General features: G+C 55.6%; 3 protein-coding genes and 1 long non-coding RNA gene across 4 annotated transcripts; 2 read left to right on the top strand and 2 right to left on the bottom strand.

The window, feature by feature from the left end:
- Positions 1–564: 564 nt before the first annotated feature.
- On the bottom strand, positions 565–5,548 carry Paf1 (PAF1 component of Paf1/RNA polymerase II complex). Its single transcript, XM_090322113.1, has 14 exons — positions 5,274–5,548; positions 4,386–4,415; positions 4,087–4,179; positions 3,706–3,827; positions 3,547–3,613; positions 3,329–3,430; positions 3,131–3,236; positions 2,985–3,053; positions 2,795–2,898; positions 2,585–2,701; positions 2,367–2,495; positions 1,412–1,517; positions 1,208–1,298; positions 565–1,121 (listed from the first exon to the last, which is right to left on the bottom strand). The coding sequence occupies exons 1-14, from the start codon at positions 5,318–5,320 to the stop codon at positions 697–699; spliced, it is 1,608 nt and encodes a 535-aa protein (XP_090178239.1). The 5' UTR covers positions 5,321–5,548; the 3' UTR covers positions 565–696.
- Positions 5,549–5,789: 241 nt separating this feature from the next.
- On the top strand, positions 5,790–11,117 carry Med29 (mediator complex subunit 29). Its single transcript, XM_090322114.1, has 4 exons — positions 5,790–6,039; positions 7,210–7,268; positions 7,746–7,830; positions 10,801–11,117. Exons 1-4 carry the CDS (start codon positions 5,827–5,829, stop codon positions 11,041–11,043), a joined length of 600 nt encoding a protein of 199 aa, XP_090178240.1. The 5' UTR covers positions 5,790–5,826; the 3' UTR covers positions 11,044–11,117.
- An 877-nt stretch (positions 11,118–11,994) lies between these two features.
- Positions 11,995–21,165, bottom strand: LOC150043857 (uncharacterized). Its single transcript, XR_016533389.1, has 3 exons — positions 21,079–21,165; positions 14,183–14,382; positions 11,995–12,204 (listed from the first exon to the last, which is right to left on the bottom strand). It is a non-coding gene; the product is annotated as an uncharacterized LOC150043857 (long non-coding RNA).
- Zfp36 (ZFP36 zinc finger CCCH-type) lies at positions 19,265–21,170 on the top strand. Its single transcript, XM_090322156.1, has 2 exons — positions 19,265–19,364; positions 20,235–21,170. Exons 1-2 carry the CDS (start codon positions 19,341–19,343, stop codon positions 21,168–21,170), a joined length of 960 nt encoding a protein of 319 aa, XP_090178282.1. The 5' UTR covers positions 19,265–19,340.
- Positions 21,171–21,469: the final 299 nt, after the last annotated feature.

Below are 21,469 nucleotides of genomic sequence, written 5' to 3'. Positions count from 1 at the left end.
CACCTGGCTTCTTCAGCCCCTCCCTCTAGCCAGGGGTGGGGGCGGTAGGCCTCCGGTTTGGAGTCAGCTGGGTGTCCCTCCCCTGGGACCCTCCCCTTCCCCTAGCCAGTCCCCTCCTGAGGGACTTCACTGCCTGGCACTGGGAGTTGGCGAGGGACCCCCCTCCCCCATGGAGGGAGGTGAGCGCTGCCCCCCACGCCTGACAGCAGAGTGCAGGACGCAGGCGGCCCCACTCTGATGGGCAGGACCCCCTCCCTCCTATGTCACCCCCCCCAGGCCCTCCATGGTCTTCCCCCCTGTCCCCCCCAACTGTCCCCAGCCCCACTGGCAGAATCAGCTTTGAGTAACTACAGTTTTTCTCGCTGTTGGAGAAGACTTATTTGTTGGAGTTTCAATTGTTTAATGGTCTGGGCTTATTTTGGGAAAAAAAAAAAAAAAAAGAAAAAAAAAGAAAAGGATTCTGACCTTTGTTCTGTGCCATTTCATGGGGGACCCGGTGACATTGCTTCCATGACTCAAGCTGGGGTCCTTGAGCACCTGTGGAGGGTTACCAAAGGCCCTGGCAAGTAGACAAGCAGCCTTTATTACCAGCAAACTGGGTGGGGCTGGGAAGGGTGAAGGGCTCCCCTAGAGCACTGTAAAAGTGCCCTCCTGCCCCAAGAAGGGCCTGTGCCAGCCCCACCACAGGCCCCGGACTCAGTCACTGTCGCTCTCCGCCTCACTGGAATCGGAAGCTGGGGCTTCACTGCCATCCTGGGCTGAGTGTTCGCTGCCACTGGGGAAGGGGCTGGCGCTGCGGCTGCGGCTGCGGCTGCGACTTGGGCTGCGGCTCCTCTGGCCACCGCCATCACTGCCACTGTCTGAGTCATTGTCACTGCCACCACGGGCAGGCCTGTCCTCATCATCAGAGTCAGCATCATCTTCTGAATCCGCATCACTGCCGAAGATCTCCTCTTTGTCCCGAGCAGCCCGGGCTTCATCCTCACTGCTCTCCTCCTCACCGCTGCCACTCTTGTCGCTTGCCTCGTCCCTGTCACCCTCCTCCCGGTCACTCTCACTGCCAGAGCGCTCATCCTCACTGCCCTCCTTCTCACTGCTGCTGCCCTTCTCCTGCTCATCATCTGTAAAGGAGCAGAGAGACGTGAGACCCAGCGTCCCGCCCTCATTAAGGCCCCAAGGCTTGGACCCTTCTACCCGAGACCTCTACCTGAGCCCCCAGCTTCTTTCTCCTCAGCCTCCATCTCCTCCTCCTCTTCCTCCTCTGGTTCGTGGTTTTCCAGCTGAGCCTTCCGTGCCTCCTGAAAACAGCAGGATGGGTAGGGGGACAGCGTACTGGTCAGGCCACTGTCCCTCTTCTCACCCCCCAGCTGCCCTCCCTGGGTGGGCCCCTGGGGGACATTGACAGTCTCACCTGGGCTTCTAATTCCTTCTCATTCATATCCCGGTGTTTGACCACAAGCAGAGCATTTGTGCCCGACTGGACACCAGCCTTAGCACGGCGTTTACTGAGGCGGACCCTGCAGTGCGCAAGGTTCAGGGAATGGGTGAGAGAGGCACTTAGATGCTGCCAGAGAGGTGGATCTCGTGTAGTGCTCAGCAGTGCTCACCCTGGGTGGAGCACCTGTGAGCGATTTACGTGCATTTGTGCACATGGACCTGTGAGGCCACCACATCAAGACCCGGAGCGGTCACGTGTGGGCATCTGGCTTCTGGATAATAGGAATTTATGGTCCCAGTGGACCTTTCCATCCTCAACAGCAGCTACCCGGCGGCAGGCTGGAAGGTTGGTACCATGTGGGTGTGGTCCTGTCAGAACCCACTTCATGGGAATGGTCTCTGTTTTCTTTGGTCAAGCTTGGGGCTTAAACTGTCCCTGGGCCACATCCAGTTTTTGGTGGTTCATGGGAGATAGGGATATCATAGATGTTCCTGCTTGAGCTGGCTTTGATTCTCGGACCTCAGCCTCCTGAGTAGCTGACAGGTGTGAGTTACCAGTGCCCAGCTTCTAATCTCTATACAGACTGAAATCACTCTTGCCAGCTTTTACACAGCCCCAGTACAGTTGATCTGAGGGTTATGATTCAAAGACAGCAACAGGCAGAAGAGTTTGTGAGACTCTGATCTCCGATGAAGCACCAAAAACCCAAAAGTAGTGCTGTGGCTTAAGTAGTAAGTACACCACCCGCCTTGAGCAAATATCGCCCAGGTCCTGAGTTCAAGCCCCAGGACTAACATGCACACACATACCAGATATGGCAAATGCCATATCTGATGCCCAGGGTGGTTCTTCCCTGGCCAGGTGGGCCACCCACCAGCTCAGGCCTTGAGAAGCCTGAACAGACTGAGGGGAGAGTAGGGCAGAGTACCTGGTTTCCAATTCATTGTAGTATACGCCATCCCCCTCCCGGAAGATGAAGAAGTAGTTCTCCTCGTAGCCCTTGCTAGCCTTGTTCTTCACATTCCAGTTATACTCTCGGGCTATCTTGTAGTCATACCTGTGGATGAGGCGCACTCAGTTCGGGGTTCCCAAGGAGGAGAACAGGAGATACTTCTCAGTCCTCACCACCCAACCCACCCCACGCACACATCGTCTGGAGCATAGTCCATCTCCTCCTCCTGGTCCCGCTTTCGCTTCTTCAGGGTCTCTTCCACAGGCAGGAAATAGGCCACAAACTGGTTCCCTTCCTCATCCATCATGCCCCTGGTGGACAAGGAGAACAGTGGTCAAGGGAATGTGGAAAGAGGGAGAGGAGGTCCAGGCCCAGGGGGGTAACAGGACCAGTGAACCAGTGACCTGATCATGGCCTGAGACATCATCTCCAATGCAGCAGCACCACTTGTGTCCTTGGGGGCGGGGTCGGAGTCAAAGATGACCTGAGCACAGGGGTTGATCCACATCTGGAGGAGTGAAGGTGCTGGGGTTAGTCTGGAGCTGGCAGGCAGGGGAGGCCATCCCTCTGCCTCCTGCCCTGGACCTGACTGACCTTGAAGTCTGGGAAGACAGGCATGACCTCCACCGGTGTCACCCTGGGCTTGCTGTAATGCTGGGAGATCTGTTGGGAACAAAGGCAGTGAGGAAAAGTTCCCTCCGCGCCTCCATCCTCCTCCCCATCCTGGTCCCTCAAGTTACCGATTTCTGGGCATCCTCAAAGGTCTTCTCAATGGCTGTGATCTGGCTATCTCTGTCTTTATATATTTCTTCTTCTGTGAACTGTTGCTTCACGGAAACCCCAATCCTAGAAGTGAAGAGAAGGATCTAGGAAGCCTCTGGACATCCCCAAACTCCCCCTCCTCACCCTCCCTCCTCCCATTCCTGTCTGCAGCTTACTTGACCTCGGGCTTCTCATTGGAGATGCCATAGCGGTTGAATTCAGTGGAGATGTATTCTGTCTTCCGCATCCATGGCACCACCTTGGCGTGCTGCTGGGATCTGATGGGAAGGCAGGCACCTCAGGACCCTGCTGCAGGATCTCCCACTGCCTCTTACTACAGAGCCTATTCCAGCCACACCAGTGCCCATCCAGTGCCCACGGGTTCTCCCTTCACCTCTTGGAGCTGGTGGGAGCCTGAATCTCTTCTTCCAGAAGCTTCTCATCTGCTGGATCCAGGAGCACTAGACAGCAAGGGACAGGAAGACCATGAGGGAGGCCTAGGCCTGGCCTCTGCTGAGCCCAAAGCACACCTTCTCCCTGTCTCCCCACACACCATTGGGGTCAATGCGGTAGGTGTCAGGGTTGATGAGGTCGATGGTGACCCCCAGGTCTGGCTCGGTCAGGAGGTCATGTTTGTGCTGTTTCTCCAAGGAAGTTGCCTTGTACTGGACAAACCTGGGTGGGTAAATATGGTTCTTGGGGTTTCCAGATTTCAAAGCCACCCTTCATGCCTCTGCTTCCCAGAAGCTAACCTGCTACAGCATGAAATGTTCCCAGGATTAGACTCTTAAGGCTGGCTCCCTAGGGGGAAGGGACTGGGAGGCTGCTTGCTCCATTCATTGTTAGCCCGAGGAGAAAGGACTCAAAGAGACCAGCAGTCCTTACCTTTAAAGCGCTTCTTTAGTAGTTTGCCCATCCTTGACCTTACGCTCACCTGTTCTGGTCGAAGGGGTAGGTGATGAACTTGGGGTCAAAGGGGATGTCAGGAAGGCTATTGCAGTACTTGACTCGGCAAACCACTCCAGACCTAGGAAAACAGTGGCTCAAAACTAGACCCTGCTGACCCCCCTCTGCTAGGTGGTGTAGTGGGTGCCTGTAATTCCAGCACCAGGGAAGTTAAGGAAGCATCATGAGTTTGAAGCCAGCTTGGGCTCATGTTTCTTAAAGCAGGGGGGGGGGTTCTGTGCCCCACCACTGCTCCCACCACTCACTGGAAATGACTTGGGAACTCACCTCTCAGGCAAAGTCCGGTGGGAATTGGGCCTGGTGGGGGGGAAAAAAAAAAAAGACAGTGAGAATTGGGTGGTGACAGCTCAGGCCTGTCATCTTAGCTACTGAGTAGGCCGAGATCTGAAGATCATGGTTGAGAGCCAGCCTGGGCTTAAGGAAAGTCCATAAGACACTTATCTACAATAAACTACTCCAAGAGGGGGGTGCGGGGGAAGCCATAAGTGTAGGTCGGGGAGTGTGGTCTAGTGGCCGAGTGCTTTCCTAGCATGCACGAAGCCCTGGGTACCACATACACAGAGTTGCAAGTGGTGTGGTGGCTCAAGTACGTGGTAGAGCCCAAGGACAGTGCCCAGGCCCCGAGTCCTAAGCCCCAGGACTGGCAAAACAACAACAAAAAGCTAGAAGTGAAGTTGTGGCTCCAGTAAGTAGCGCCCTCACCTGGAACACAAAAAGAGGCTCAGGGGACGGAGCCCAGGCTCAAGAGTTAAAAAGCCCCGGGACCGGCAAAAGAGAGAGAAAAAAAAAGACGGTGAGGTCCAAGCTTCCACAAGGTACCATGCGACCAGAGCTGGGGCCTCGGTGGACGGAGCTGCGCGCCCCGATCCTGCGCGAGCGCCCCTTTCCGCGGGGCGGCCGGGGGCCGAATGCCGCCCCGGTGCTTTCATAAACCTTCTGGAACAGGCTCCCCCCGGCACGATCGAGGTCTCCCAAACTCAGTAGCGGGGGAAGGCACAGGCTGGCCGCGCCACGAGTCCCCCCGCACCCCCTCCAACCCGTCCCCTTCGGAAAGGGGGCCCCTGACGTCACAGACCGCAGGGACGTCCCATGCGTGTCCCCCCCCCCCACCACCAGCATCGCGGAAGCCCCGCTGGAAACTGGAAGGTCGGCTACCTGTGGCCATCCTCTCGCTGGGCCTGCGTCTGGATGGTGGGAGCCATGGCGACGCGGCGACAGCGGCCTGGCTGCGCCGAAGGCGGACGCCGAGGGGCGTGTCGGCTGAGGTGGCCGCTGGGCCGGAGGCGAGGCCCTCCGCGGGAAAGGCTGGGAAGCGGGGTGCAGAAGAGAGGGATTCACGTTCCGGGGAACTCGCCGGCGGCGCCTCGGACGGACGAACCCACAGCTCTGGCGTCACCAACCGCCGCCGAGACTCTGAGGGCCCGGACGGCTCTCGTCAGGCCTCGAGTCCTTCGGGAAATCGAGTCCGGATTAGAGCCTTCCGCTCATTGGCTAGCTGTGGGATAAAGGGGCGTGGTGCTACCAAGGAAACCCTCTTGTGATTGGCGGGTGGATTTCCCAGTCCTGGAATCCGGTTGGAGATTCGTGAAGGTGGAGCAACGCCTACTCCGTTGATTGGTTAAAGGGTCTGGAAGGCGGGGATAACTCCCGGAAAACGCGGGAGACACAGCGGCTCGTGACGCACTTCCGGCAATCTCCAGCCGCAAACATGGCTGCTCCCCAGCAGCAAGCTTCCGCGGCTGCTTCAGGGGCAGGTGTGGCGGGCCCGGGTTCTACCGGTGGCCCGGGTCCCCAGCAGCCGCAGCCCCCAACGCAACTGGTGGGGCCGGCCCAGAGCGGGCTCCTGCAGCAGCAGCAGCAGGACTTCGACCCAGTGCAGCGGTATAAGATGCTCATCCCGCAGCTGAAGGAGAGTCTACAGGTGATGGATGGATGGGTGGATGGGGAGCCAGCGGTTTTCGGGTTGTCTGAGTCCAAGGGAGGCCTGCTGAGGAGCTGTTGAGGGGGAAATCGTGGGCAGGACGTGGGTGAGACCTGTTTGTGTCGGTGCTGGGGCTTGAACTCAGAGCCTGAGGGCTGCCCCTGATCTTTTCCTCTCGAGGCTATAGCCCTGTACCACTGGAGCCGCATCCCTACTTCTGGCTCTTCGTTGGTTAATTGGCTGGCTTTGAACTGTAAGCCTCAGGTCTCTGCCTTCAGAGAAGCTAACTTAACATTCCAGAAAGCGAGCCACCAGCGTCGGGCAAACTTGTTTATGGTTGTGAGATTGAAACCAAACCCCAGAAAAGGGAATTTTTGCAGCTGTGGAGACAGATTGACTGACTGGGATTTTAAGGGATAAAGAGATTTTTTTTGCGGGGGGAGGGGGTCAGACCTGGGCTTGGGCTCAGGGACTGACCACTGTCCTTGAGTTTTGTTTTTTTTTCCCCCAAGGCTAGAGCTCTACCACTTGAGCCACGATACCAGTGCTAGCTTTTTTCTATGTATGTGGTACCGAGGGATCAAATCCGGGTCTTCTTGCATGCTTGGCCAGCACTCTATCACTAGACCAGACTCCCGGCCCCTTGAGGGGTAAAGAGATTTTTAAGGGAGAAACTGGGTTCTGGTCCTACCCTTAGACTGTACAGAGATTCTGCCCTGCCCATGATTGGTGGATAAGGGACATGTCCGGATGTTACAGATGAGAAGCCAAGGTGAGGACAGGCCTCTGGGAAAATGCTGTTGGGGACTGTCAAGGCAGTGGGATCCCTGACATTCTACAACTGACAGGAGGAGAAGAGAAGGCCTGAGGTTATGTGGGTCTCCGAAACACATAGCTCTAAGATTTGTTCCTACATCCATATTATTGTTTTGTTGTCGGCCCTGGGGCTTGAACTCAGGGCTGACAATAAAACAAAACAACTGGGCACTGTCCCTGAGCTTCTTTTGCTCAAAGCCAGCACTCAACCACTTGGGCCACAGCACCACTTCTGGCATTTTCTATATATGTGGTACTGAGGAATCAAACCCAGGGCTTCATGCATGCTAGGCAAACACTCTACCCGTAAGCCACATCCCCAGCCCTGTCTTCTTCTTCTTCTTTTTTTAACAGACCTTGATGAAGGTTGCAGCCCAGAACTTGATTCAGAACACCAACATTGACAATGGACAGTAAGTGCCAATCCCATCCACCATTTGGTGTGCCTCTCACTGTGAACTTAGGAGCTTCATACCTGGAGGTGGGAGCCCAAGGAGGCAGCCAGGACAGGACCATGAGGAAAGGGAAGGACGAATGGGAGTACAGAAGCTTCCTTAAAACCCAGGAAGGATGGGCTGGGTGGTTCAGGGGGCCTGGCAAGGGGAGGGGGAGGCATGGAGGCAATCCCAGAATGAGGCTCCAGGTTCTAAGTGGAACGTTGTAATCGGCCCAGAGATAGAACTCTACAAATGACAGGTTTTGAGGAAAGAGTATTAGATTATTCTATCACCCCATCCTTAGAAACTTCCCCCACCCCATGCCCTACCCCTCCTGTTGTTAAGTTCTGCCTAGATACCCTGAGCATGATTTACTGACAGACACTGGATGGTGGATACTAGTGTTGCAGAGACTGGACAGCCCTTCTGTCATCCGTTTCTCTCTGGTTATAGAAAAAGCAGCGATGGACCCATACAGCGCTTTGACAAGTCTCTGGAAGAGTTCTATGCACTGTGTGACCAGCTGGAACTCTGCCTGGTAAGTTGCCTTCTGGACACTATTGACCACACCAACACCCTGTGCCCTTCCCTGAGTGTTCAGTCAACTCCCTCACTGGTCACCTCTGAGCCACACCTGATGCTGGGGGCTGGGGAAACAGTGGTGCCTGACTCTGTGTGTGTGTGTGTAAGTGTGTAAGAGAGAGAGTGTGTGTGTGTGTCATGGGGCTTGAACTCTGGGCCTGGGAACTGTCCCTGAGCTTTTCAGATCAAGGCTAGCTCTCTACCACTTGAGCCACAGTGCTACTTCTGATTTTTTGGTGGTTAACTGGAGACAAGAATCTCACGGACTTTAGTGCCCAAACTGGCTTCCAACCTTGATCCTCAGATCTCAGCCTCCCGAGTAGCTAGGATTACAGGCATCAGCCAGTGGCTCCCGGCTCCAACTCCTGATTTTACAGCTTTGCAGTGGAGTGCAAATGAGAACAGCTCAGTGCAGTGAGTACTATGAAGGGAAGGCAAAAGCTGGGCCCTGATGGCTCACCTGTAACATTAGCTACTCAGGAGGCTGGGATCTGAGGATCATGGTTCAGAGCCAGCCTAGGCAGAAAAGTCTGTGACACTTCAGTGAACCAGCAAAAAGCTAGAAGTGGAGATGTGGCTCAAGTGGTAGATCATCAACCTTGAAAGGGAAAATCCAAGGGAGAACATTCAATCTCTGAGTTCAAGCCTCAGTACTGGCACACACACAAAAAAGAAGGAATGAAAGGGAGGTGGAAGCAGGGGTTGGGGCTAGAATGGCTGCAGACACACAAAGAGTGGCTCAGGGCCTGGGAATGTGGCCTAGTAGTAGAGTGCTTGACTAGCATGCATGAAGACCCAGGTCTGATTCCTTGTTACCTCATACATAGAAAAAAAGCTGGAGCAGGGTGCGGTGGCTCATGCCAATAAACCTAGCTATTCAAGAGGCAGTTCAAAGCCAGCCTGGGCACTAAAGACCATGAGACTCTTATCTCCATTTAACCACTAGAAAACTGGAAGTGGCACTGTTTAAGGGGTAGGGCAGTAGCCTTGAGCTGAAGAGCTCAGGAACAGCACCCAGGCCCAGAGTCCAAGCCCTATAACTGTCAAAAAAAGAAAAAGAAAAGAAGAAAAGCTGGAAATGGTGCTGTGGCTCAAGTGGTAGAGCTTTAGCTTTGAGAAATCCCAAGGACAGTGCTCAGGCCCTGCGACTGGGGAAAAAAAAAAAAAAAAAAAGCCAGGTGTGGTGACTCATGCCTGTAATCCTAGCTACTCAGGAAGCTGAGCTCTGAGGATCCAGGTTCTAAGCCAGCCCAAGCACTAAAGACCATGAAACTCCTATCTCCAATTAACCACCAGAAAACAAAGTGGCGCTATGGCTCAAGGAGTAAGATGCCAGCCTTGAGCTGAAGAGCTCAGGGACAGCACCCAGGCCCCAAGTTCAAGCCCCATGACCAACCAAAAAAAAAAAAAAAAAAAAGTGACTCAGAAAAGACTATGGATGGAAAGACTAGAACATAGAACAGAGGAGAGTAAGAGCTTCAGATCAGACAGGCGGATCTATGCGCCTTGAGAATGGAGTTGGAGGAGAATCTCAGCACCATCACACCTGGGAAGTTTGTACCCTAATTTCCTTTGGCATCATCTTCATTCTAAGCTGTTAGGGGTAGAAGAGTGGGGGGGGGGGTGTGCTTTAAACTCCCACCAGGCATGAATGATGAGAAAGTCAACCTGGCTGAGTAGTTTGAATATAACCCTGTGTGTCCTGGGGATCCCTGAAGGCTTTCCAACAGAGGACGACATGGACCTATTTGCTTTTTAAGCCACTGCCTCTCACAAATGACAAATAGTGTATGTGTGCAAGAAGGGCTGAAAAAGGAGGTAGAATCCCAAAGAGCAGCCAGGGCAGGGCCTCAGGTGAGGGGAAAGACAGAGAGGAATGCAGGGGCTTCCTTAAGCCTGTACCAGACTGAAGGGCTGGCTGCTGCAGGATCAGGCCCTAGGGCTCTGGAGGTGGGGGCCTGGGAGCAACTAGGAGGTTGGGGACCAGGTGACTAGATGTCATGTCCCTCCTGTCCTGCCCCACCTCTGAGAGAATGTGGAGAGGGAGAGCTGAACTTGGGAATTGTGACAAGTGCTTAGATGCCAGGTGCCAGAGGCTCAGGCCTACATTGCTAATCCTATCTACGAAGGAGGCTGAGATCTGAAGATAAGGGTTCCAAGCCAGCCTGGACAGGAAAGTCCCTGCGACTCTGTGTGTGTGGAGGGGAAAGGGGTGTCATGGGGCTTGAACTCTGGTCCTAGTTGCTGTTCTGAGTTCTTCAGCTCAAGGCTTCTACCTTACCCCTTGAGCCACACATAGCCCCATTTCCTCTTTTCTAGTGATTGGAGATGAGTCTCAGGTCCTTTTGTGCCCAGGCTGGTTTTGAACCTTGATCCTCAGATCTCAGCCTCCTGAGTAGCTAGGATTACTGGCGTGAACCACTGCCCACCTCCTGAGACTTTTATCCAGTTAACCACCAGAAAACCAGAGGTGGAGCTGTGGCTCAAAGTGATAGAGCCTTAGCCCTGGGCAAAGGCGCCCATACCCTGAGTTGAAGCCCCATGACCACCAAAAAAAAAAAGCAAGAAAGAAAGAAAAAAGAAAAGAAAATTACCTATAGAAGTAGCAGCTAGAGGAAGAAGAGAACCTAAACTAGTGACATCAGGAAAGTCACTGCCAATGCCACCAAGCTTTGGGTTAGGACAGGAAGCAGATCCCTAACTTTTCTGCACATCGCTGAAACCCATGCTGTGTCGAAAGAGATGATTACTAAACCCATTTTCCAAAAGGGGAAACTGAGGTGCCCCAGGTCATGTGCCACTAATCAGCATTACTACTTCCCACGCCAGAAGCCAGGAAGGCCCAGGCTGGCACCTGGGGTTGGGGTAGGTCACTACACGTGCCTGGAGCAAGGCTGATGCTGGGCCCTTGCTTGCCTTCTGACAGCGCCTGGCACACGAGTGCCTTTCCCAGAGCTGTGACAGTGCCAAACACTCTCCGACGCTGGTGCCCACGGCCACCAAGCCTGATGCTGTGCAGCCGGACAGCCTGCCTTATCCTCAGTACCTGGCAGTCATCAAGGCTCAGATCGCCTGTGCCAAGGACATTCATACTGCCCTGCTGGACTGTGCCAACAAGGTCACGGGCAAAACGCCAGCACCACCTCCTGGACCTGGGGGTCCCCTCTGAGGTTTGGGGTGAGCAGTGAAGCTGCTTGTGGTAGGTGGGGAGGTGGGTTTCGGGAGGGCATGGAGAATAAAGAGGGAAACCTTAAGCCAAAGCTGTCGTGTCTGATTCTTCCTGCCTAGCACCCTCTGGCCAGCAGAGGGCAGCAGAGACCACATCCTGACCAAGGGTGGAACCTCGCCTCTGCCTAGGCCTCTGCTTCCCTCCCCGGCCTACCCTGGACTTTGAACAGGCAACTTGATGATCTGTTGTGTTCTTGGGGTGCATCCCTCCCCCAATCTGGCGGGGGGACAATGCCCTGGCTCAGCCTTTCTCAGTCCTTTTGTGTGTCTGCTGCTTTTTAGCTGTTCCTCGTCAACCTCCTTCTGTCTTCCTGTCTCTACCCAATATTTGTGTCTGCCCTCACAATCTTGTCTCCCTACCTCTCTCTACCAGTCCCCATTTTCCATCTTCTGCCCCACCCTTCCCTGGGACTGGGAGATGAGCTTCCTTTCAGGTGCCACAACTAAGCTCTGCCCCCCACCCCCATCCCATGTAACTAAACTGTCCTGGGGTTCCTGGCCCAGGGAAGGAGAAGTGAGGGTTCTCAGCCCTGACCTCTGCACTGCTGATAAGGGGAGCGGCTGGGGCCCCCGCCCGTACCCCCGCGTCAGCAGAACTCCAGTGAGGCACATTGTGTAATGTGTGGGGAGGCCCAGCCCAGATGGACGCCTGGGTCTCTGTATTTTTAGCCCCAAAGGAGAAGTGAAAAGGCGCTGGCAGGGTGAATCACTCTCTGTCCTGGGGAAGAACCCGACTCCGGGAAGCAGGGCCCCACCAGCACCCCTACTTCCCCGCCAGTTTCAGGGAGCTCAGCCATGGCCTTCAGGCCTGGGCAAGTGCTCCACAGAGCTGCCCGCCCAGGCCCAGCTGTCAGCCTGTGTGAGTGACTCAGCTGGTTGGGTAACTGTCCTGCCCAGCACCTTCCATGCCCTGGTCCCCATGTCACCAACCAAGTAGCCTCCCACCCCAGACCCCCATGTCTGTAACTGAACTCTGGACCTCTTGAGCTTGAAGCCCACAATGGTGAGGGATATGGGCTGGTGCCATCTGATGAAGTGTCTTCCTTAGAAAGAAGCCTTCGTTCTCTTTCTGTTCGGTGAAATCAGTCCCCATCCGCCTCACCTAGAAAAGTCAATTTGTTGTGAATTGTCATCATGAGAAGACTGCAAGTTCAAAGCCAACCTGGGCTATTAGGGAGGCCCTACCTCAAACAGCATCTTTACAGCATCACCCAGTGTGTATGTGGTAGAATGGAGCTACAGTCGAGCCCAGGTGTCACAAACTGACCAGTCCTTGTCTCCTGGACATCTCTCCTTAGCCACATATAATCCCTAATTACAGAGTGGTATTTTTTTTTCTAGTCCTGGGGCTTGAACTCAGGGCCTGAGCACTGTCCTTGGACACTTTTTGCTCAAGGTTAGTGTTCTGCCACTTGAGCCACAGCACCACTTCAGGCTTCTGAGTATGTGGTACCGAGGAATGGAACCCAGGGCTTCGTGCATGCTAGGCAAGCACCACTACGTTATTCTCCAGGCCATAAAGTGATATTTCTGACAGTGCTCATTCCCCCCCCCCCCCAAAAAAAAACACCCTCCCACTTGAAGCTGGCTCGGGCCTGTCATCCCAGCTACTCAGGAGACTGAGATTTGAAGATTACAGGCAGGAAAGTCCATAAGTGATTTATTTCCAATAAATCACTCAGAAAAAGCCAGAAGTGGTGCTGTGGCTCAGGTGGTAGACCACTAGCCTGGAGCACAGAGAGACCCCGGGATAGAGCTCAAGCCCTTAGTTCAAGCCCCAGGATTGGCAAAACGACTAAAAAAACACATGAGCTCTTCCCCCAGCAGAGGCTGCCAGCATCTAGCTGGCACACACAAAATGTGCCGGCAGGGATGCGTTGGTCTATGGGTACGTTCAGAAGATGGGCACAGCTGGCTGGATCTAGGAGCCAAATCACCATGACACAAGCACAGGTCGGATGTCCCAGACCCAAACAAAAGCCATATCCAGTGCCACCGTTGGTAGCAGCGTGACGGGTGTACATTGCACACTTCCACAATGGAATATAGGGCAAAACTATGTTCATTCAACCATTGCCAAGTTTCTTTGTGGGCCAAGCCCTGCCCAGTGAGAGACAACCCTGTACTCCTGGAGTTCATATTGTGCTCAGGGCTGGGGTTCTACCTCTTGAGCCACAGCTCCACTTCCAGCTTTTGATGGTTCATTGGAGATGAATCTCACAGACTCTGCTGCCCAGGCTGGCTTTGCATTGTAATCCTTAGATCTCAGTCTCCTGAGTAGCAAATATAACAGGCATGAGCCACCAAAACCTGGCTTGGAGCTCATCTTCTAACGAGGATGCCATGTTGTTAGCTGTATTGGAGGGGGGGGAAAAATCAAAAGTTGGGTGAAGTGGCTCACACCTATAGTCCTAGCTACTCAGAAGACTGAGATCTGAGGATCGAGTTTCAAAGCCAGCTCTAGCACAAAAGGACCTGAGACTCTTATCTCCAATTAACCTCTAGAAAATGGGAAGTGGGGCTTGGCTCAAAGGTTAGCATGGTGGCCTTGAGCTGAAAGAGCTGAGGGATAGCACCCAGGCCGAGTGCAAGCCCCAGGACCCACCAGAAAAAAAAAAGATGGCACAAGAAATTTTTTTAGGATTAAAGGTAGCTCAAGAGATGCAAAAAAAATTCATACCTGAGTGTGATACCATGCCTATAAAATCCCAGCACCCAAGAGGATGGTTCCATACCCTGGGTTCCTGAGTGGCTAGGATTATAAAGCATGAGCCAGCAGCAGTGCTGGGTTGCTCTGCTTGTTTTTAAGATAGACTCTCACTTGGTTTAGGCTTGTCTGGATGGACTGTCATCCTACTACATTGCTATCGGCCACCCTGTGATAACAGGTATACCCACCCTACCATGTTCAGCTTTTTTGCTATACACAGTCCCCCACTTTCACTTGGGCTGACTTAGAACTGTGCTTTTCCTGATTTCAGCAGCTGGGAGGACAGCCAGATTTTTCTCTATGGAGATGGAGAGGTCACTAACCCCACTTCCCCCACCCTGCCCCATGGCTGGCCTCAAACCATAGTCACCTTGATCTTCAGGTCTATAGTAGCTAGGTGGGAACCTCCAGTGCCAGGCTGTTCTTTTTGAAATAATCCCTACAGTTGAAGGAAGACTTGAGAAGGTCATGGAACAGACCCGAAGTAACGAGACTGAGTCATGTCGACATCCAGGGCCAGAACATTCCAGAGGGGGAACTGCAGAGCACAGGCTCTGAGATGGGAATGTGCTGTGGAGTTGAAACAAAGAATGGGCTTTGAGGAAGGGACAAAGGAGGAGAGGAAGGCCTTCCTGTCGTGGAGAACCGGAGCTCTTAGATGGCCCCGAGCTCCTTTGCTCAAGGCTAGGGCTCTACCACTTCTGGCTTTCTGGTGGTTCATTGGAGATAAGAGTCTCAGGACAGATCAGATCCCAGGATCAGCCCCCCAAGCCCTTTAAGAAAGCCAGCCAACAAGGAGGATCCACAAACAGCCCTCTAACCACCACTTAACCCGCTATCTCTTCACCCCATCAGCAGACTTTGCCCAGCACGGAGGGAGCTGACTCAGCCTTTGCCCCCAGCCTGTGGCAGCCGAGGCCTGATTGGCTGGGGGCACAGATAAGACCTGAGCCTCGCCACAATGTCACAGGTGCCTGTGTTGTGTACACTTCTGCTGTGCCCACAGACACTTGAGCAAGGGAGGTGACACTGGAGGGGGGTGGTGGCGGGAGTGGCAGCGTGAGCATGATCATCTGCCATCATCCATCCCCGTGTGTCTTGGCTGCTGCTACTGACGTCAGACACCAAAGTTCAGACGTGTGACTGGAACCACATCCAGACAGCGGGCCTACAATGCAGTCTGTCTCGCTTCTCTCTCACACACATATACATACACGAGGCCTCTGCCCCTCCCACAGGCAGGGACGCAGACAGACACGTGCGAGGAGCTGCACACACTCAAACACAGCTGTGACTGCCATGCCCGGTGCTGGGAAGGTAGGGTGCTCAGCTCGTCCCTTAGCCACAATTCAAAGGCACTGTTGTCACCCCAGATCCCCGTATACAGATGAGCAAGGGGGGGGGGGTGCCCCGCCCCTGAGTGCCACCTGGAGTTGTGCTGGTAGAACTCTGGTGGCACAGGCCACCCTGGGGGCTCTGTGCGCTCCTGGACATGGGGGCCCACTCGTGTCCCCTCCCGATCGCACACCCAGCCACCCCCGAGTTGGGGGCTCCCACTGTCCCCCCCCTCCCCCGGGGAGTGCACACCTCCCCACCAACAAACCCAGGCAATCCCAGGCTCAGCCGCGGGTCCCCACCCTCGGCTCCCCATCACCCCCGGGGCGCATGGGCTCCCACACCCCCGCGTTTCCCGTCCCCGCTTGTTTTTCTGGAAACTCTGCTCGCCCTGCTCCCCCTCCCCCCCCCGCGGCCGGAAGTGCTCGCAGTATTTTTAGCCTCTCTGGTTTCCGCCCCTTTCCCTCCTCCAGCCCCCACCTCGCAGGCCCTGCGGCCCCGCCTGGCCCCGCCTGGCCCCGCCTGGCCCCTTCCTCGCCGTCATTCCAGAGGGATTTCCCGGCCCGGCCCTCGGGCTTCCCCGCTGGCCGGCGTCGGAGGCTGGGGAGGGGGAGACAGGCCGCCCGAGCTTCCTCCTGGCCTGGGCACCTGGGCAGGAGGGCCTGACCCCCCCTCGGAGGGAGGAGGCTGGGGTCGGGTGCCCTGGATCTGATCCAGGAGAGGCTGGGTGGATAGAGAGCTTGCCTAGCCAGGCATGGGGCCCTGGGTTCGAGTTCTCGGTACCACATACACAGAAGCCAGACGTGGCACTTTAACTCAAGGGGTAGAGTGCTAGCCCTGAACAAAAAGAAGCTCAAGGACAAAGCCTGGGGACTGGCTGAATAAAGAAAGAGGAGAAACTGAGGTCTAGACCCCTGGGTCTGAGGGGAGAGGCTGGGGCCTGGACTCCTGGAGGTGAGGCTGGAGGGCTAAGGTCTGGACCTGTAAGTCTGAGGGAGGAGGCCAGGCAGCTGGACCCTGGGCTGAGGCAGGAGAGGCTGGGTGGGGGTCCTGAGGGAGGGCTGGAGGCCCAGGCCCCCGGCTCAGAGAGAGGAGACGGGGAACTGGACCTTGTGTGGAATGCAGGTGGCATTTTGCTTCCTGAATCCCAGTCTTTTTCGGGGGGGGGGTGAATTAACCCCCCCCCCAGCACCTTGGAGGGGGACCCAATCCCCAGCTTCCCAGCCCAGGTCTCCATGACTCAGCAGAGGGAGAGGAGAGGGGGAGAAGGGGCCCCCTGGTTGAGTCAGGAGTGGGAATTTCTCAGTCTCCAGGGAATCAAATCTGGCATGGCTCAGCGGGATTGGAACCAGAACCAGAGCGGATCAGCAAGGCTCCCAGGCTCCTCCCAGTTTTGTGGTTTTTTTTTTTTAGTTTTTCCTATCAGATAATTTGGAGGCTGGGCAAAAAAGGCAAGTTCCCTGGGCCCTCCCGCCCCCTCCCCCTTCCCCTAGTTGTCCCCAAGGCTGTGTTTACAACAGACTGGAGCCCTGGTTACCAGAGAGGAACTGGGGTGTCGGGGCCCTGCCTCCCCCGTCATGGCTTCCAGGAAGGCCCCCTCCCCCTCTCCCCGTCTGTGAGTCACAGGCAAGCAGGAGGCCACAACCGTGCCAAGGCGGCCTGTGGTCCGCCCAGCTCACGGGACCAACCCCAGGAAGGTCCCCAAGAAGCCTTGCGTCAGGCTTTCCCCCTTCTCCTCCTTGAGACCTAAGCATATCAGCTAGGATTCTGGCCTGAATCTCCACACCTCAATACAAGCCCCCCAGCAAACACTGCAAAAGGATGAACGCTTACAGCCTTGTCTCTGTTTTGTGGCCATCATTTCTGCTGCTTCTTTTTTTCAAACAAAGCTCATCCAGATCCCCTTAGGCAACTGAATTCTTAACAGCCTTTGCCTGGTGGTACACACTGGAGACTGACGCTGGAGGATTTCTGTGGGACAGGCCCAGTCTAAACTACATAGCAAAACGCTGTCCAAAAAAAGAAAAAAAAAAAATGGCAAAGCTAGGGAATGATCCTGTAAAATTTAAACTTTGGTAGCAGCATTGTCACTTTTTTTTTTTAAACGTTGAGGGTGGCCTATTTCTTCCATGTTAAACCAGCCATCTTCCTCCATAATAAAAACTTTCACTGTTCCAAATTTGAGTTTTCTCAGAGGAGAAACCTTCTGATTTAAGGCCCCAAGATTAGGCTGCTGCTATCTTTCAGTAGCTGGAATAAGAGTAACGACCGTAGGGGCCGGGAGTTTGGCCTAGTGGTAGAGTGTTTGCCTAGCATGCACGAAGACCCGGGTTCGATTCCTCAGTACCACATACATAGAAAAAAAGCCAGAAGTGGTGCTGAGGCTCAAGTGGTAGAGCTCTAGCCTTGAGAAAAATCCAACGACAGTGCTCAGGCCCTGAGCTTAAGCCCAGGACTGACAAAAAAAAAAAAAAAAAGTAACTTGACCATCTCTTAAGTGGGCACACAGAATATTGGTATAAGTACCATTTCTTAACAGTGTTAGGTTTGAGGGGTTAGAATGAGTCCCTTACAACTCTTACTAAAGCCAGGCATCCGTGGTTCGCATCTACTGGGGAAGCTGAGATCGAAGGATGGTGGTTTGAAGTCTCTTATCTCCAATTAACCACAAAAAGCTGGAAGTGGAGCAATGTCTCAAGTGGCAGAGTACTACTGTACCCTGAGGTCAGGTCCCAGTACAGGCGCGTGTGCACGCACACGCACGCACACACACTTAATATTATCCTGTACCTCACCCCCAAAGAAAGCAGGATTGGAAGGGTAGTCCAGATCTCTCTTTAAGAAGTCTTGGAAGCTGGGTGCGGTGCTTGTGCCTGTAATTCTAGCTACTCAAGAGGCTGAGGTCTGAGGACTGCAGTTGGAAGTCAGCTCAGGCACTAAAGACTAAAGTCCGTGAGACTCTTATCTCCAATTAACCACTAGAAGACCTGAAGTGGGGCTGTGGCTCAAGGGCTAGGGCAGTAGCCTTGAGCTGAAAAGCTTAGGGTCAGTGCCCAGGCCCAGAGTTCAAAACCCCCCAACCCCCCCCAAAAAAAGTCTTAGAGGACAAACCCTCCCTCAGGCCCTTGGGGTTGTCTTTCTGCAAGTGTCCTTTCTCTTTTTTCCCCTAGGTTGTATGGTGTATGAGAGAGCCTGTCCTGGGCTTGAACTCAGGCACTATCCACCTATGTATGTATGTATGTATGTGTGTGTATGTGTGCCAAGGAAGCAAACTCAGGGCTTCATGCATACTAGACAAGCACTCTATCACTAGGCTAAACTCCTGGTCCTTTAGGCCCTATCTTTTAACTTTTTGCTTAAGGCTAAGGCTCTATCACTTCTGTCTTTTGGGGATAGTTTAGTAGAGATAAAAGTCTCAGACTTTCTTGCCCAGGCTAGCTTCTACCTAGGATCTTCCTATCCCTTCCTTCTGAGTAGCCAGGATTACAGGCTTAAACCATTGGCTCCAGACCCCAGATTATTATTAAGATAGTCCTGCCCTGCTTCATTCCTCTACCCCCTTCCACCCTTCCTCCTCCCAGTTTCTCCTGGAACTCTACTCACTTCCCCTAAATCATGCCCTCTCCTGGTTAAGTAGCTTAGTTGAGTGTGTGTGTGTGTGTGTCTAGCATTTTCCCTCTCTTTTACGCCTTTCTCTCCAGTTATGTCATTTTCCCACCCAGGTCTGTGGGTCTGTGTGACATAAGCCCACGCCCCTGTGGACTCTGCCCAGGTCGACTGCCTGGGAGACCTGCACTCCGCCCCCCCCCACCCCTCACCTCCACCCCCAAGCCGCCCCACCTCTGCCCTAGTTCCCTTTGCTCTTCAGCCTCCAACCTTAAAAACTAAGCAGACAACCCTTACACACGCACGCACAAGCCACGCCCCACCTCCTGGGCCCCTCACAGCCCCCCAAGCCAAGTTCAGTGTCAGCTAGCCGGGGGCGGGCGGAACTAGTAAGTAGCCCGGCGGGCTGGGCCGCGGGCGAGCGTCCGGGAAGCGCCCCCTCGGCCTCGCCCGAGGCCACGCCCCCTCGGGACGGCCACGCCCCCTCGGCCCACTATAAAAGGCCGGCGTTCCCAGTTCCCCTGCAGCCTGATTACAGCGCTGGGACTTTTTGGCTTCCTCCGTTTCCCCGGCCGCTCGAGCCAACCATGGATCTCTCTGCTATCTACGAGGTCAGTATCGATCGCCGGCACTCCTGGGGAGCCACGCTTCCCTGATGATTCTCTAGGGCTGCCAACTTAGGGGAGTTGGGGGGGGGGGGAAAGCAAGGGGATGCCCTCCTTGCCCTTTATCAGACCCAACTTGGTGAAACTGGACCATTGAACCCCGCCAAGTCCTGAGGACGGAGTGAGGGGAGATCTCGGCCCAGACCCTGGATCCCAGGGGACGTGGGCGAGGGGAGAGAATGATCCTGGAGCTGGAAAGCCGGCGCCAATGTAGGGTTCAAAAGTAGGGCTGCCTGGAGGCGGAAGTGGATCCTCACCCCGGCTCTCCCTGAAAGTGCTGAGGGCGACTTTGTTTTTCTTTTCTCTTTTTTTTCCCCTTCTCCCCCCCCCCCCCCGCGCTGAGCGGTCGAAGTGTCAAGGGTAGGGGTGGGGCGGGCATTGACTTTGGCCTCCGATCAGCGATTTCCTAAAGTCAGAAAGAGATCCGGGCTCCAGGGTCCACTTTGTTTTCGGTTCTGAAACTGTGGGGAGCCTGGTGCTCCGTCGTCTCCGGGCGAGGGGGGGGGAGAGGCCCCCAGCGGCTCGACACTGGGGGGGGCAGGAGTGTGACTATGGAAGAGGACCCCCCCCCCGCCTCGATCTCTCAGGAGGGGGAGCTGGGAATTCCTCGATCCTTCTAGATGGGTTTCACCTCCGCTCTGAATCATCGGGGAGCTGGAACCCTTAGGGGGTGGTGAGGTTGGGTGGGGCTCGGCCCGGGAGCCCACAAACCGGCCTGACAGGCTTGGGGAAGTGTCCTGCAGCCGGGGCGGGGCGGCAGCTTGGCCTTTTTTTCTTTTCTTCTTGGGGTGTCCTAACCAGTCCCTGCACCCACAGAGCCTCCGGTCGCTGAGCCCCGACCTGCTTTCGTCCGACCACGGAGGGACCGAGTCCCCGGCGCTCTGGAGCCTGAATTCACCGGAGACCAGCCTGCCGGGGGTGGTGGGCTCTCGCCTGCCTGGCCGGTCCACCAGTCTGGTCGAGGGCCGAAGCTGTCACTGGGTGCCCCCACCCCCTGGCTTTGCACCCCTGGCTCCTCGCCCGGGCCCCGAATTGTCACCCTCACCCACCTCACCGCCTGCCACCCTGACCACCTCGTCTCGCTACAAGACTGAGCTCTGCCGGACCTTCTCTGAGAGCGGGCGCTGTCGCTACGGGGCCAAATGCCAGTTTGCGCACGGCCTGGGCGAGCTGCGCCAGGCCAACCGCCACCCCAAGTACAAGACGGAGCTGTGCCACAAGTTCTACTTCCAGGGCCGCTGCCCTTACGGCTCCCGATGTCATTTCATCCACCATCCGGACGAGGACCTGGCTGCCCCAGGCCACCCGCACATGCTGCGCCAGAGCCTCAGCTACTCGGGCCTGCCCTCCGGCCGCCGGGCCTCGCCACCGCCCGGCCTGGTGGGCCCTTCCCTGTCCTCCTGCTCCTTCTCCCCCTCCAGCTCCCCGCCACCACCCGGGGACCTGCCCCTTTCACCCTCCGCTTTCTCGGCTGCCCCCGGCACCCCGGTAGCTCGCAGGGACCCCGCCCCTTCCTGCTGCCCGTCTTGCCGCAGGACCACCCCAGGCTCCATCTGGGGGCCCCTGGGGGGCCTGGCTCGCAGCCCCTCTGCACAGTCCCTGGGGTCTGACCCGGACGACTACGCCAGCAGTGGCAGCAGCCTGGGGGGATCCGACTCGCCTGTCTTTGAGGCTGGGGTCTTTGGGCCACCCCAGCCTCCAGCAGCCCCCCGGAGGCTCCCCATCTTCAATCGCATCTCGGTTTCAGAGTGACAAATGCCTGTCTCGAGTCACCGAGCTGGAAATCAAGCGGGAAGACATTGGTGGGAACTTGGGGGTGGGGGGAGGACGCCTCTGTCCACATTCCAAGAAATGCATTAACCCCCACCCCGACAGTGCCACATCTGGGGCAGGTCCCCAGAGGCCCGGCGCCGGCCTGCTGGTGTGGAGGCCGCCAGTGTTTCCTGGGGGCCTGAAGGAGGCTGTGAGCCCTCCCTCCTCTCCCACCCCAACGCTGGCCTCCCGGAATTGTACGTGCTGTGAAGTTGGCCTCCTCGCCACCCCTCTCCCAT

Source organism: Megascapheus bottae, chromosome 31 (assembly GCF_031878675.1).
Source record: "Megascapheus bottae isolate mThoBot1 chromosome 31, mThoBot2.hap1, whole genome shotgun sequence".
Taxonomy (NCBI): Eukaryota; Metazoa; Chordata; class Mammalia; order Rodentia; family Geomyidae; genus Megascapheus; species Megascapheus bottae.
Note: the sequence above shows the minus strand (reverse complement) of the source record. Positions and strands in the feature narration are given on the sequence as shown.